Genomic DNA, 17,664 nt, shown 5'->3' on the forward strand with positions numbered 1-17,664 from the left:
TAGATGGGATGAAGAATCCCATGGGCATATTACGTGTAGGTGTCTTCAAGTCGGTTGGTTGGGTAGATGTTCTCCTATGCAACATGTATATCTTTATTTGAGAGTCGACTTGTGTTTGTGGTAGGCAAGTTGACTTGCACCATATTGGTTAGATGAGAGTGATTTCCCGATTTTGAACAGTAGAGTGGCTCACTCTTGTTGGGCCATCAGGCGACAAATGTTTGTGTGACGAACATCTATGTGATAATTGTGAACTACTACATGATTGGTGTTACGAGTTTTATGTGCTAGAGAAGAGGGTGATTCCTTGCCTCGATGACATGTACAATTATATATATATATATATTGAGTTTTGTGTAAAGGGTAGTTCCCAGAGAGTGATATCTCTCCATGCTTATATAGAAATGTTTTACTAAGAGGATGATTCCTCACCATGTTTATAATACATGTGTTTTTGCTTAAGAGGCTGATTCCTCGCTACACACTAATACATGCATTCTCTCCTTTCTATACATGAAATTATTCATTGCATATTCATGAGCATTGTTTCTCATTAGTGGTCTTGTCATAGTTGCCTAATCTTTCTATGGTTTTTGTAGCAAAACCATAGATTTTGATGCAAAAATAGACCTAGGAGTGATACCCAAGGAGGAAGAGGCAACCCATGCCAAGCAATAGGCTCGTAGACCTCTTTCCTGTTATAGAGGTTGTCCATTTTAAGGGTTGTACTTATAATTACTAGGGAAGCAACCATATGTGTTTAGTCGGCCTCATTTTGGGGATGCAAACCAATTCACTGGACATCTGTATAATTATTTAAGGAATGAAGGGACTTGTGGATGTTGTGAAATTGTACGTATGGTTTTAGACTTTTGGTGCTATAACATTTAGCCTTTAGACTAAACCGCTACTATTATGCTATAAATCAGATATCTACTTCCTTACATGTGCATTTCCTAGTGAATATTGCATGCCTAACCCGATTGAATCTTGGGTACCGATTAACTAACACCCTCGGCACCATGGATCCTTACCAGGTCTTTTACCAAGGGACGTGGTGCCACAATGATTGTGTCGCATACAAGCCCTACGTGTATGTTAACGATGGTCTTCATTACCTAGCAATTCCTCATACCATATCTCTTATTAGAATGCAATCTTACTCATATGTCATTCATACAAAGATGTGTTTAAGCGTTTTTCATAACTTTTCCTTTGAAATTGATTTTTACTTGGATTTCCTCAAAATATTATATCTGAGATTTCTATTAACTTTTTACAGAATGATGTAGATTGTCTTACTGGGTGTGTGTGTGTCTCACTACCCCAAGTCGAGATTGTGCATTATCTTGGTGGAACTCCCCTGGTCACTTAGGAGCATGTAATTATGGAGTGACATCTTGTGGGTTGACACAAGCCATTGATGAGCTCGGATGGGAAGGTAAAGCTCTCATAACATAGTTGTTGCCTCTTTGCTAGTGAAGGCTAGAGAATGATGTGATCAAGGACGTGGATGTGAAGCCAGGCATTGCCTGTGATGAAGTCCCACACATGGTTGTTACTCGCAATGTGAAGGAAAGAGCTAGGATGTGTGGATAGTAGTATAAGGAAGAGTGTGGCGCATATGTTAAAAAGGAGTTTTAAAGATGGATGAGTTGAAGGAAATCCTTAGAGTGAATTATGGTTAAATGGAGAACTTGAGTTTCTCAAATTTTATGGAACTTTGGACTTATCATTGAACTCGAATGCTCAGATGGCTTAACTGCATTAAAACAATATTACTTAATATTTGCTCAGGATTTTCACGATGGTATTAACTTTGATGCTTGATTTTCAAATTCTTAAAGCTTAAGAGTTATGAATATTATTATTCAGTTTCCTTGGCTTGTTCAAATTTTAAAAATGCATATGTGAGATTTCTTTTTGTTGCTCAGGGTGTTGCAGGGAGTTTTGGTTGCTCAACCCTTTTCCTCGGTAAGTAGAGCTCGTTACCCAATGGTCTCTTGTAGGACTATTCATTCGGGTTGGAGAAAAAAAAATCTAGCTTGGTTCGAAACTCGCATTACAAAAATCTGAACCAATCCGGTCTAGGCGGGTTATGAAACCTGAGTTCCAGGTTTAAAATCCAGTACCCGGGTTCTATATATATATATATATATATAAACCCATTAAATGGAAACCCTCGAAGCCCTAACTCTCTCTCTCTCTCTCTCTCTCTCTCTCTCTCTCTCTCTCTCTCTCTCTCTCTCTCTCTCTCTCTCTCTCTCTCTCTCTCTCGTCTGGATCTCTGCTTCTCTATCTCACTTCTCACCTTCTCTCTCTCTCTCTCTCGATTGAGCACCGAAACCACAACCATCGCCGCCGGTATTATCTGAGGCCACCGTCCAAGACTCCATAGAAGCGTTTTCGCAACTCTCTATACGTTCATCTCTCTCTCTCTCTCTCTCTCTCTCTCTCTCTCTCTCTCTCTATTTTGAGCATTTAGATCTCTTTTCTATAGGGGGAGGTTTCTTTTATATCAAGAGTGTGTTGGGGAAGTCGAAATCCTAGCCATCATCACCGGTGACTAGCAGAGGCTGCCCTTTAGCTAGATCTGCTCTTTTCTTTTTGGGTTTTATTTTTCGCCTAGATCTATAACCTGTCATGTTGTGGTAGTGCGTGAGTAGTGTTTTGGTTGGCTAGATCGGCTCTTTTCTTTTTGGGTTTTATTTGTTAAGAGTTTTGTTTAGCTTAGATTCTTTGTTGTTATTATTTTGTTAGTTGTAATTGGTTGGCTAGATCTGCTTTGCCTGTTTGAGGGGTTGGGAGATGGGGAAAGGTTTGTACTTGTAACAAATTGTGAAGGGAAATTTCACTAAAAATGGTTTTAAGTGTGGTTTCTTAAAAGTATGGCTTTCTTTTCAACCCAGGCCAGATTGCTATGTGGCATTGTTTGGTGAGTTTTCGTATGATCCTGCAAAATGTAGGTCAAGTGTGCCGTTTGTGGAGCAACTTAGGGCTTTCCAAGAACTTATTGAGGAAGGAAAGGTAACAAATATGAAGAACTCAATTTTTCTCTTAGCTTCTCATAGCTGTTTATATCCTAATATACAGGCTAGGTAGCTCTATGCAAACAACCAATTTCTCCTGATCTATCGTCTGGTCAATTTGATAATAGCATGTTATTATTGGAGTGTTCTTGAGTTTACTTCTTCTGATGAATGTACTGATAAGCAAATAATTGTTTGGGTAGCTGGATGTGCACTCTTATAGACGCAATGAAATGTAAACAATTGGAATATTGGATTGTTTATTTTAAAATAACTGGAGTGTCACTGTTACTATTGAATGAGTATTTTGCTGTTTGTGCTTTTGAGCCTATTTAGGTACGCTACATTGGTTTCTCCAATGAGACTTCATATGGAGTGATGGAGTTTGTTCATGCAGCGAGAGTTGAAGGGCTACCAAAGATTGTTAATATCCAAAACAGCTACAATTTGCTAGTTAGATGTCGTTTTGAAGGTTAGTTGTTTTATCACACTATCTTCACATAGTTATTAGAGAAAAGCCTGTTGTGAAAAACGATGACAATGAATTGAAAAATAATATCGAACGAGAAAAACACACACGCAATCACACACGACACAAGATGTACGTGGTTTGGCAAATTGCCTACGTCCACGGGAGCTGCAAAGGATTTTATTATTGAGGAATATCAAACTATAAGATGGATCTCAACACTGTACATCCACAGTATTCACTCGTACGACCACATGATGCAAAACATCATATATATAGTTACATGGCAGAAAACCCTAAAAATGCATGTTCGCTCGAGCGGTGTGTCGAGCGCACGTCAAGCAAACTTCCCTTCCGCATCCTGCTCAAGCTCACTGTCGAGCTGACATCGAGCGTTCGACTCTGCCTGACTTCGCTCGAGCGGCCAATGTCTCCGCTCGAGCGAAAGCTTCCTGCTTGAGCTCACTGTCGAGCTAATATCAAGCGATCGACTCTAACTGAATTCGCTCGAACAGCCAATGTCTCTGCTCGAGCGATGTGGACCAGACTCCACAGTACTCAACAATTCTCCCACTTGGAGACTGGTATGCTCGCTGTATCGCCGTCTTCCTCAAACATGATATCCTCCACCTCTGCAACTCACTGCTCCTGTCTTCATTCTAGAAGACCAACTGAAGTTGCCCACAACTTCAGTTTCTTAAGCGTAACACCCTTTGTCAACATATAGCAGGGTTCTTGCTTCCACAAATCTTCTCAAGTAATAACTGTCCGTCATCTAACAATGACCGTATGAAGTGATACCTAATCTGAATGTGCTTGGTCCTGGAATAGAATGCTGGATTCTTGATAAGGAATATGGCACTCTGACTATCACTATAGAGAGTGCCTTTCTGATTCTTCTTACCCAATTCCTCCAAGAAGCCCTGTAGCCATACCATCTCTTTTGCAGCCTCTGACACTGCAATATATTCAGCTTCTATTGTAGACAAAGAAATTGTTTTCTGTAGATTAGAACCCCATGACACTGCAGTACCACCAAGTGTATAAATAAAGCCCGTGATACTCTTTCTGCTATCAATATCTCCAGCTAGATCAGCATCAACAAAGCCCTGCACCTCTAAGCTCTCTCCAGAGAAACACAAACAGGTTTCTGAGGAACCCTTTAGGTACCTCAAAATCCATTTCACTGCTTCCCAATGTTGCTTTCCTGGGTTACTCATGTATCTACTCACAACTCCCACTACATGGGCAATGTCCGGTCTTGTGCAAACCATAGCATACATAAGTGAACCAATAACTGAGGTATAAGGAACCTTAGTCATGTAATCTTGTTCCTCCTCTGACTCTGATGACTGATTCTTGTTGAGTCTGAAGTGACTTCCCAAGGGTGTGCCAACTGGTTTGGCCTTGTCCATATTAAACCTGCTGAGTACCATTTTCACATACTCAGCCTATGAGAGTCTCAACATACCTCTGACTCTATCTCTGACAATTCTCATGCCAAGGATTTGCTTTGCAGCTCCCAAATCCTTCATTGCAAAGTGCTCTGACATCTGCTTCTTCAGATCATTGATCTCATCAATACTAGCCCCTGCAATAAGCATGTCATCCACATACAACAACAAAATGATGTAAGAATTGTCAAAATGCCTGACATAGCAACAATGATCTGCCTAACATCTAATGTATCCTGCACTGTGCATGAAGTTGTCAAATTTCTTGTACCACTGTCTAGGAGCTTGCTTCAGGCCATACAAGCTCTTCTTCAGTCTGTAAACTGAACCTTCCTTTCCCTGTACCACAAACCCCTTAGGCTGGTGCATGTAGATGTCTTCTTCAAGGTCTCCATGAAGAAAAGTTGTCTTTACATCTAACTGCTCAATAAATAAATCTTCAGTAGCAACCATAGCCAGTACCATCCTGATAGTTGTGATCTTCACCACAGGAGAAAAGATCTTAGAGTAATCAATACCCTGCTTCTGCTGAAAGCCTTTTACAACAAGTCTAGCCTTGTACCTCTTACTACCGTCATGCTCAGTTTTCACCCAGTACACTCACTTGTTGTGTAATGCCTTCTTCCCTGATGGAAGTTCTGTTAACTCCCATGTCTGATTCCCTAACAAGGAATCCATCTCATCTTTCATGGCCAACTCCCACTTGCTAGAATTTTCATCTTGCAACATTTCTTCATAACTCTGTTGTTCTCCACCATCTATCAATAGAATATAATTCAAAGTAGGTGAGAAACGCTGTGGATGACGTATAGTCCTACCTGACTTGTGAACTGCAACTATAGGAGTGGACGGTTCTGAAATTGCCTGCGAAATAATAGGAATGGGTGCACTGGACCCACTCTCCCCGTCACTTACATCTCTACACTACACTGTGACCTTTGGTAGGTCATCCAATCTCACAAACTCGGACTCCTGAGGAGCTACTGCAGAAGCTGTACTAGACTTATCCTTGTACATAATTTTCTCATTGAAAATCACATTCCTGCTTTTTATGATTTTCGACCCTGATCATCTCAGAAACGATAGCCAAATGTTTCGTCTCCGTAGCCAATGAAATAACATTTCTTTGACTTAGCCTCAATCTTACTACGAGCATCAGAATCAATAAGCACATAAGAAAGACAAACAAAAGTTTTAAGGTAAGAAAATTTAACCTCTTTCCCGCTCCAAACCTCCTCAGGCAATCCACAATCTAGTGGAACTAATGGCCCTCTGTTTATCAAGTAAACGGCAGTGCTGACTGTATCTGCCTAGAAAGTGGGTGGTAGTCCAGCGTGCAACCTCATGCTTCTAGCACGCTCATTGATGGTTCTGTTCATACGCTCAGCAACTCCATTTTGCTGTGGTGTCCCAGGAATGGTCTTCTCCATTCTGATACCCAGAGCTGCACAATACTCCTTGAACCCACCATCGACATACTCACCACCATTGTCAAACCTCAAACACTTTAGTTTCAAGCCTGTCTCTGTCTCAACCATGGCTTTCCAAATTTTGAACACATTAAATACGTTAGATTTATGCTTCAAAAAATAAACCCATACCTTCCTACTATGGTCATCAATGAACGTAACATAGTAGCGAGAACCTCCAAGAGATGCCACTGGGGAAGGACCCCACACATCTGTGTGCACAAGATCAAGTCTTCCTGTCTTAGGCGTCCTGCCACTTTTCAAGAAGCTGACCTTCTTTTGTTTCCCCATAACGCAGCTCTCACACATACTGAGATCAACTGACTTCAGTTCTAGTAGCTTGCCTCTAGACAGAAGTTCTTTCATACCCTTCTGACTCATATAGCCAAGCCTGCAATGCAACAAATCTGTTGTGCTCTCTGTAATGATAGTAGCAATAGTGTTAATCAAACCAGTAGTCATATATAGTGTACTAGTTTTCTTACCCCGAGCTAGTACCAATGCCCCTTTTGTGACCTTCCAGGTGCTATCTGAGAACACCACTGAATGACCACACTCATCAAGCTGCCCAACAGAAATGAGGTTCTTTTTCAGCTCAGGAATGTGCCTGACCTTTTGCAAGGTCCATTTGTTCTTGCCAGGGAGTGCAATATCAATGTCTCTCATCCCCACTACGTTCAAAGCCTCACCATCAGCCAAGTACACATTTCCAAAATCACCTGTAACATAGTTCCGCATTAGCTCCCGGTGAGAAGATGTATGGAAGGAAGCCCCTAAATCCAGTATCCAGTCATCAACTGGACTGTGAACTGCAAACAATAGTGGATCCTGTACTTCTTCAGTTATCACATTAGCACTATCATTCTCCGTCTTCTTAGGGTTTTTGCAGTTCTTCTTTATATGGCCAGCTTTGCCACAATTCCAGCAAGTTGCCTGCTGACCAGGCCTCGACTTGCTCTTGCCCTTGTACTTTGATTTTGATCTTCCTCTGTTTGAGTTCCTGTCATGTGATCTCCCTCGAGAATCAACATTTAGGGCTGAACTCAAACCCGAGGTCTCGCCTGAATCTTTCGTGCGCACCTCCTCAGCCAAAATCAAATCACGAATATCATCATATTTCAGTTTTGATTTACCAGCAGAATTACTAACAACCATTCTCATGGCTTTCCAACTATTTGGCAGTGAAGCCAATAGTATCAGTGCACGTATCTCATCATCAAATTCAATTTCAGCATACGACAATTGATTTGTGATAGTATTAAAATCATTCAGATGTTGTGCAACAGAAGTACCATCTGCCATTTTCAAATTGAATAACTTTTTCATCAAATGTACCTTGTTATTCGCTGACGGCTTTTCATACATACCTGATAAAGCCGCCATGAGATCCGCAGTCGTCTTCTCCTTGATGACGTTGTGTGCAACGGGATCTCGACAGGGTTAATCGAATAACCCCCAGAACCTGTCGATCCAACAGGTTCCAATTAGCATCATCCATCTTTTCCAGTTGCTTCCCCAATAGTGGAAGATGAAGTTTCTTCCCATAGAGGTAATCCTCTATCTGCATCCTCCAGTATTCAAAATCCGTGCCATCAAACTTCTCGATCCCCAATACCTTCAAATCATCTCCAGCCATCGTTTTTCCTTAGACCCGAACCTTGGCTCTTGATACCAATTGTTGTGAAAAACGATGACAATGAATTGAAAAGTAATATCGTACGAGAAAAATACACAAGCAATCACACACGACACAAGATGTACATGGTTCGGCAAATTGCCTACGTCCACGGGAGCTGCAGAGGATTTTATTATTGAGGAATATCAAACTACAAGATGGATGTTAACACTGTACGTCCACAGTATTCACTCGTATGGCCATATGATGCAAAACATCATATATATAGTTACACGGCAGAAAACACTAAAAATGCATGTTCGCTCGAGCGATGTGTCAAGCGAACTTCCCTTCCGCATCCTACTCGAGCTCACTATCGAGCGTTCGACTCTGCCTGACTTCGCTCAAACGGCCAATGTCTCCGCTCGAGCGAAAGCTTCCTGCTCGAGTTCACTGTCAAGCTAACATCGAGCGTTCGACTCTATCTGAATTCGGTCGAGCGGCCAATGTCTCCGCTCGAGTTGTGTGGACCAAACTCCGCAGTACTCAACAAAGCCAACATGGTAATTTTTTTTCAAAACCATTTACACTCAACAAAATGTCTTGAGTTTAGGGCAAAAAATGTCCTGAATATGGAAAGAACACCAAAATACATGAACCTTTTGACACAAAGCCTATGACTTAAACAACATAATCCTTGTTTGATTTCTTAGCCTCTTGAGTTTCCTTATCTGGATGACCCATGCCCTTCCCAAACAAAAGTGGTGTTGTGTCTTTATCTTTAATCTGAAAGTTTATTTATTTATATTAAAGAAAAGAAGAAAAGAAGAAGCAAGATCAATCCTTGACTATGAAGCAGTGTATCTTTAATCTGAAAGTAATGTTGAGATTTTAGTCCATTTTTTTTCAGCCTTATCATGACCTTGCTTAATTATTAGCAAGAGCAGTTCTTATTAAGTTGAGAAATCTGAAATGTATAGTTTCGTGTGATGTTCATTAGGTGAGTCAGTACTTTGACTATAAAGATCCAAATGGAGCAGTGAAGGAGATCTGACAGAGTACTGCAGAAGCTCATTCTAATTGAATTGATGATGATCAATCATGACAATGGCTTGTAATTTTGTATTTTGTAATGTAATTAAATACCAAATAATGTAATATGAAGTGAGTTGAATTATGTGTTGCATGCATTTTACATTATAAATAATGAATTTCTATCTTTTAGATGTATTTAGTTAAAAAGATAATTAGTTTTATATATAAAAAAATATGTTTTTCAAAATTTTTTCTTGAAAAAAATTGTAATAGAATATAGTCTTTTAGATTAAATAAATTTACTTTTCGGCAATATCTTTTTCTAGTAAAAAATTAATAATATAGCCTTTGTAGTTATTAATATTATTAAAAAAAACTGGGTATACCTGGTCCGGAACCTAGCCCGGATTTAAAATTCAGGTTTCGGCCCGAGTATACCCAGATATCCGGTCCAAAACTCGGATGAACAACACTAGTCTCTTGAGTGTTATTTATCTAGCATATTTTAATCATCTCTTATTTTATAACTATCAGTATGACTCTTACTAAAATTTCTTGAAATCTCACCGTTGTGGATCACTATGATTCTGCCCTGAAAAATAGTAGACATTGTTGTAGATGTAGGCGATCAAAACGAGTATGAACAGGAAGAACCAGCCCAACCCAAGGAATGAGGCGGGGGCTTGTTCCCATTTTAGTCTGACTCTGTACATATATATTTGCTTAAGTTCTAAAGATTTGATGAACAATTTATGGCATAAAATAGTACTTGTTAAGATAACTCGGAGACTTATGACGGATTTTAATGGATATTTATTTTTAAGTTTGATGTTCTTAAATTTTTTGGCACTCACATTTATAATTTTGTCCCATATCCTTCTCTTTTTGTATACGCTTATATGCTGAGCATACAAGCACGAATTAAAGTCGGGTTTGGGTGTTGAAAAGTGTTAAATATAACAGTTATAAAAGAATCAATCATTTTCGACAATCATATCACCATTCATTCATATTCCATTTCTCATCTTTTAACTTTACGTTGTGATTCTTGACTTTCCCGTAGATTTACCAAGTCAATTTTTTAACAAATGTTCATGACAATATTAAAACATATTCCATTGATAAAGGCATTATTGCGTGAAAATATATATACTATCTGCTGTCGACTATAAAAACAAATTAATAATGTTTATCATAAAAGCTCATTCAAGTCCTAAGAGACAGTTACCGATTATCCTCGCTTACAGGAATGTGTGTAATTCGAGCTGTCTGCTTAGATTCAATTTCATTTGTCTAGAGTTCAAATGTTAAACTTCTACTTAAATCGTATTATTTTTATAAATTATTGATTATGCCCTTTAACATATGATTGTTTACAATGTTTCCCTTAAGTTTTTGTTATTTGCATTTTTGGTCCCAATACCTTATAAGGTTATGTTTTGACCTTTTTTTCAACCATTTTTATTTAAAAAAATTTTATACTTCATTCAATTTCATTTGTCTAGAGTTCAAATGTTAAACTTCTACTTAATCGAGTTATTTTTATAAATGATTGATTATGCCCTTTAACTTATGATTGTTTATAATGTTTCCCTTAAGTTTTTGTTATTTGCATTTTTAGTCCCAATACTTTCTAAGGTTATGTTTTGACCTTTTTTTCCACCATTTTTATTTAAAAACATTTTATACTTCATTCAATTTCATTTGTCTAGAGTTCAAATGTTAAACTTCTACTTAATCGTATTATTTTTATAAATGATTGATTATGCCCTTTAACTTATGATTGTTTATAATGTTTCCCTTAAGTTTTTGTTATTTGCATTTTTAGTCCCAATACTTTCTAAGGTTATGTTTTGACCTTTTTTTCCACCATTTTTATTTAAAAACATTTTATACTTCATTCAATTTCATTTGTCTAGAGTTCAAATGTTAAACTTCTACTTAATCGTATTATTTTTATAAATGATTGATTATGCCCTTTAACTTATGATTGTTTATAATGTTTCCCTTAAGTTTTTGTTATTTGCATTTTTAGTCCCAATACTTTCTAAGGTTATGTTTTGACCTTTTTTTCCACCATTTTTATTTAAAAACATTTTATACTTCCTTTTATTCTTTATTTTCTTTCCGTTTCTTACCCATTTTTATGTCTATTTTTATTTAAAAGCATTTTAATACTTTACATCCTATAATTTTTTTAAAGCATTTTAACCCTTTAAATCCTATAGTGCACCAAACTTATTTATTTAGGTTATGTTTAGATGTCAAGATCATTTCAACCTATCTCAAACTAATTATTGATGGGACCCACTAATTTTTTGACTTGTTATAAAAAATTAAGTCCATCTCAACCTACTTCATATATTCAAATACATATCACAACCTATTACATTCAAACATATCTTAATGAGACCTACAAAATAATATTATTCATATAGCTCAATTTAGATTACTTATCAGCTGAAATCACATCAACATTCATGGACTTAATTAGTCATTTCACTCTAATTCTAATAATATTTTATTATTATCGATTTTCTTCCATTTTACTCTCATTTTCACCTAATAACACGTGACAGGTTACAATTACCCAACCATGACAGAAAGTTACCCATCTTATAATCATCATAAATCCCATTTCACCCTTCACTGCATAGACCCTAATTCATCGTCACATATACAAAATATACCATTTCATCATTATTTTCTCTGCTAAAAAATTAGTGTCAACAAACTCATGGACTTATCAGTCGTACAAGTGACTTCTGTTGCGAAATTTTTGCATATGCCTCCACGTGCTCAATAGCTTGCAAACAGAACAAAGACTCAGGGAACCGAAAGGGAAGCCTCTAATGATTAAGTTAGAAAAGATAATATTGTTGTGGATGATTAAGGTCACAAAGAGTTTTCAAAGCATAGTTGTTGATGTATTTATAGATGATGAGGGACTCAATATGGAATTTCCCCTATGAGAGCTGGATTCCAAGGGTTTGATATGGTGAGACCTCTGAAGGCTTGATTCTAGGGATCAGGTATGGTAGCGCCTCTATATTTCATCATCAACTCAACTTATAACCTTAATTAACTCAAATATTAAGCAATTTAAATGTCAATTTTAATATGAGAAATAATATTTGTAATCATAAAGTAACAAACGCCGGAACTCATTTTGAAAAAAGTGAGTAAACATGATATGCACATGAAAAAATTAATTTTTTAATAGTGAACCACACTCTTTTTCAAAATTAGTGTGCAAAGTTTGCGCAACTCATGGTTGTATCTAACATTACTCTTTTTATATTAAAATTAAGAGTTTAGAAAAAATTACTTAAATTTGCTAAATTAAGGGCTCCTAATACCTTCTACCTTATCTTGCAACGAGTTTTAGGTATTGTGATTCGGAAATTTAAATAATGTGTTTGTGTACAAGGGATGCGAGGGTCCTATTTAATGCGAAAGGGGATAGACAATTTGTGAAGTTGAAAGAAATGCAAAGATGAAGAGCACTCCAATGGTCTTATGAACCAACAGTAGGAGATACCGAGTGCAGCTAGTCCAACATTTGGGAGAGCAAGCACCATGTAGGAATCCGGTTAACATGTTCCAAAGTGAGGTAGAGATAAGGAACTCAAACATGGTAGACGAGCTAGAAAAGTCATCTCCCGTGAGGACGAGAATGAGGAGCTGAAGAGATTCATGAGCTCGGGTAAGTTATAAGCTACCCGTCCAATGCGAGAAAGGATCACTCGCCAAAGAGGAACTGTAGACAATGACTGACACAATTAGTCATGGGAACCTTTTGGGATAACACGGAAGAGTTCCAGATAAGTTTCAACAAGAAGTGTAGAAGTCCACACTTCATCTAAGAGGTCTCATCCAGAATGGCTCTGCTATTAGAGGTGAAGGCTCAACAAGTTGTGTTGTCAAGACACAGAGGTATACACCATGTGGAGGATCCTCGTTCAAAGTAGACCTAAGTATTTCATCCTTATCCTGTCATACTGCATGATGATAGAGACAGGTGACCAGGACGGTATTTCTATCTAGAGTTAGTGATACATCAGAAATGACATTTGACATTCTCACTCTATTTAAAGGACCTAGATGTGGTACAAGATCTCACTTTTGAGATTTTATTAGCTAAAGTGTTTGAGAAAGCGACAGTTACAAAAAGCAAAGAGTAGGAAAGAAATGAGAGAACTTTCAATGAAGGAAGATAGGTTAGCTTCTAAGACAGTGTTCGGTAATATGGGATAAATGTTGTGTGTGAAAGACATTGCATCACTTTTGTAATCTTCTCCCATTTTTCTACAAGTATGAATAAATATGTCAAGCACTATGTTTTTAACTATATTTACTAGCTAAATTTTGATGCTTGCAATGTTTTCAATATTTTAACAGTTTTCTACTTCTGATGCAATATTATGGATGAGAACTCTGGATGCCAGAGTGTGTGAGTGTGTGCATGTAAGTTTTTGTGAAGTCAACGAGAGTTTATAATCATAGTACGAGATAGAGAATCCCCTTGGACCATCTCTTGAAGCATTACCACATACATCACATGAGAAGAACAATGCCTCGTGGGGAGTGGGGTGGAACAATGTTGTATTTGCCCTCACTTTATAGTCAAGATGTGGGATCCCTAGTATATCACATGGTGGTGTTTTCAAGTTGGTTGAAGTCGGGTAGAGTAGTATCCCCGGGGCAACAAGTTTTAGTGTGCGCCTATGAACAAGCGTGTGCGCCTATGAGCAAGTGTGTGCCTATGAGTAACTGAAGGAATGAATGCCTATGAGCAAAGAATGATACTTGACCCAATACTGGTTTTTACTGGTTTTTATACACTTTTTATTATATGGAGATGGGTAACCTCTCGCCATAATAGTATTATTGAGTTTTCATCTATTTTTTTTTATAAAGAGAGGGCTACGTCTTAAGAGGATGATTTATTGCCATGTTTATATATAAATATATATATATATATATATATATATCACTGATAGGGTGATTTCCCGTCAGGATTTGAGGAATGCTCGTGGCGGCAAGGAGAGAGGGTGATACCTCCCATGCACTTGCATATTCTTCCAGTATTTATATGAAGTGTTTTCATTATATCTTCGATGATATTATCTATTATTAACAGTCTTATAATGGTTGCGTAACCTATCTATAATATCGTTTTCGGGACCATATACCTGAAGGAAGAAGAAAGACGTGATGAAGGTAGGTGTCTATGGTTTTTAAGTTAGTGGGACATGTCTTGGTAGGTAGGTGGGTCTCCCTTGCTTTTTTTTTTTAAGCTGCCAGATGGCAATCTAGTAGCAGCTTAATTGTGGCCGTCTAGAGGTATGTCATCGTGGTGTTATGTCATTAATTTTTTTTTAAAAAAAAGATTACATATTTTAATTTACATTATTCATTATTATTAATTATTGTTAATTTGATTTTACACATCAGTGAAACTAAAACTTCTTAAAAAATTTATCTTATCAGATTTTCCTATGTTTTTCATTCATTCTACTCAATTACACTTACGTTTTCTCTTGAATATCATATTAAATATCCGAACTATATCTTTTATTTTTTTTAAAGAAAAAAACTTTATAACATCTTATTGATAAGAAAAGCTTAGTGGATTTTGAGTCAAAGTAAATATATTTTATAAATGAATATTTTGTCCACAAAGCATTGAATCTAGTACTGCAAGTGTTTCCCAAGAAAGGTTTCGAATGACCGTCAGGAAAGGAAGAATTTAAAAACCTTCATAAACAAACAACAGACACGAATAATTCTTTTTCCAAAAGTAAACTCAAAGGCTTTACGACCTTGTCAACGACTTCTTCGTTTTTTTTTTTGTTTGTTTTTTGGGAATCGAAAGAGAGATATAAATAAGAGATATACACGCGCGCAACGCATATATCTTGTTGAAAACCAAAGCAAAAACGTTAGTGGTAGCAATCTTCCATGGAAACCAAGCGTTTTGAAGGAGAGGTCGAACCCTATTGCAAGTGGCAATATGGGGAAAAGTGTGACATTCTTGTGGCCCATCTTCATGGTATTTTATCGTATCCCTTAACTGGAGAGCGTGAGAGATCTTTTCACATTTCTTTTCATTTGGAAATTTGGCATACATTGTTATTTTAATAGTTTTAAACGAAATAAAGGCGCGGAAACTATGAATATGAATACGCCATACTCTTATCTTATCAGAGATGTCATATAGTTAAAAATTAGTATTTTAGTGGCTTGATATTTTGTGATAGAATGAAAGTACCATTTCATCGATACTCGATCTGGGGCTATCTAATAATCTTCTCACTTGAGATCATTAATAGGTAATTCCTTTTGTTTTTAAAGTCTCTGTAATTTTGTTGTGTTATGTTGTAAGTCTTAGGTAACAATTAAAAAAAAAATAACTTATTGAACTTATTGTCCATAGCAAGAGAATCCACTCCTCCTTTGAAAGATAGGGGTTGGATATCCTCTCCTCATTTAGAGGTTGGGGGATACTTATTTCTGTTTTTACAGAGTGTTATAGTTTGAAGACAAATCAGGATTGACAACTTTATTTTTATAAAGTCTCATATTTCAAAAAGTTTTGTCATCAGAGAGTTTATAGAAGTTAAGACAATGTTCGTCATAAAAAAATGTGTATACGGGAAAGCCCCAAACAAATGAGTAATTTGGTTTGTAATCTAGATTTTTTTTTCTTGTATTTATCAGTCATAACTGTAATTTCGATTTTATTAATTGAAATAAAGCTGTTTCCTATATTAAAAAAAAAAAAAAAAAAAATTATTCCATCCTATAGACATCACTTCTTCTTTGGTGCGTCTTTATTCTTTTGACAAGTAATTATTTCCGTTAATCTATGCAGGTTTCGTAGAAAACGACGTAAAAATAGAACCCAAAAGGAGTCAGGACCGGATGATCTTAACACTTACTGGAGAACGGCCTTTGGATGGAACCCGTACGACATGGAAGAAATTGAGAAAAGAGGTGGAAATCTCAAAGTACAAGGCAAACGCAATCAATTGTAAATTTGAAGGTGGCATTGTTAGGATAACGATGCGCAAGAAATCTTCTTGGGCTGCCAAATTTGATCTGCTTAGGTCAAACATAATTGTGAAAATCATTATATGGTTTGCTTTGGGAGTCATTATTGGGGTTTGTGGCCGCTGCTACATAAAAAGAATATATTAAATCATTATTTTTAGAGGAAAGGAAGTGTTTGCTGTGTCACAAACGATATATAAAATGATAGGAAAATGTTACTCTTTCTTCTGGTGGCTCACGCTAAGAGTTACCGTTGTGACTTTTTATTCTTTTATTATTATTAATTTTTATTTAATCATTAAGTAAGTATGTTTTAATAATATTATGATTTTTTTTTTTTTTTTACAAAAAAAATATTTTAAAATGTTTAAAACATACATGTAAAAAAAAAAAAAAAAAACAAGCAGAGCCCCTACAGTAGCTGTAGAGCCACCCAAAAGGATAATCTTGTGAAGCAACATGGACCCATTATGATAATTGTTTGTATTTTATTGAGTTTTGCTCTTAAAATTTTATATTTGTGGCTTGGGATATGCTTCTCTCATTTTTAAGTTCGAATCTGTTTGAATATAAATAATTTTTATGAGCTTGTGTATTTTAAAATTAGACGAGATGCTGTTTTCGATACATGATGCCAATAAAAATATTATTTGTTAGGTAAGTACGTATTCTTAAAATACTATAAAAAGTTAAACCCTCAAAAAAATTATTTTTATAGTTTTGCCTCCCAACTAAAGATCTTATTCCACCCCTAACGAAAAGAGTATTCTAGTTCTAATGTCCAATGAAAAAATATAGTTATAAATATAATTATGCATTAATCTGTGCACTAATGTGATATGATTGGTCAAAAAGTAGATTTAATTAAAAATAGTATTAATTTAAATTTTAAATATGAATAAAATAGTATTGGTACACAGATTAGTACACAACTGTGCTTGTAGCAAAACTCATGTCTAATTGGTGCGTGATAAAGGTGCAAATAGATTGGGCCAACGATGCATTCTATAATCAAACAAAGGCTATTAATTACCATGACAGGACCGGTTTGGATTGAGAAATATTTTTATTTTATCTCATTTTATTAGTATAATTTTTCTTAATTTTTACATAAAATATAATAAATAATTCGATCTTTTTAAATTTTAAAATAATAATAATAATATAAAATATTATTCTAACAATATTTTATTTAATTTTTAATTTTTATCTAAAATCATTTCATCTCACTATCCAAACAACTTCTTAACTTAATTAATTTAGACAGGCATATAATTTGTTATTATGCTTCTACTAACATGGGTTTTTTTTTTTTTTTTGGGTTTAATTTTATCTTTGTTTGATTTTATGTTAGTCTAAACAAGCTTAGTGTAGTATCTTTATGTTGGAGTGTAATTTTTATTTTTATTGTTTATTTAGTTCTCAATTTTATTTTATTTTTTTGTCTGATTTATCATCATATTTTATCATGTCTATTTTTATATCTCATTTCTCTTCAAGCTTTTCTAAGAAGACACTGAATATTACCGTTTGTGAA

At 36.0% G+C, this 17,664-nt stretch overlaps 1 protein-coding gene across 1 annotated transcript; it reads left to right on the top strand.

Annotated features, from left to right (window-relative positions):
• Positions 1 to 14,970: 14,970 nt before the first annotated feature.
• LOC122277253 lies at positions 14,971 to 16,433 on the top strand. The gene is made up of 2 exons (XM_043087188.1): positions 14,971 to 15,126; positions 15,949 to 16,433. Exons 1-2 carry the CDS (start codon positions 15,036 to 15,038, stop codon positions 16,272 to 16,274), a joined length of 417 nt encoding a protein of 138 aa, XP_042943122.1. The 5' UTR covers positions 14,971 to 15,035; the 3' UTR covers positions 16,275 to 16,433.
• Positions 16,434 to 17,664: the final 1,231 nt, after the last annotated feature.

Source organism: Carya illinoinensis, chromosome 9 (genome assembly GCF_018687715.1).
Source record: "Carya illinoinensis cultivar Pawnee chromosome 9, C.illinoinensisPawnee_v1, whole genome shotgun sequence".
In the NCBI taxonomy this organism is placed as follows: Eukaryota; Viridiplantae; Streptophyta; class Magnoliopsida; order Fagales; family Juglandaceae; genus Carya; species Carya illinoinensis.

Excerpts from the sequence above, each read along its gene's own strand:
- LOC122277253 (XM_043087188.1), top strand. The coding sequence starts at position 15,036 with ATGGAAACCAAGCGTTTTGAAGGAGAGGTCGAACCCTATTGCAAGTGG. Across the intron at positions 15,127-15,948 it reads TCTTGTGGCCCATCTTCATG|GTTTCGTAGAAAACGACGTA; the intron begins GTATTTTATCGT and ends TAATCTATGCAG.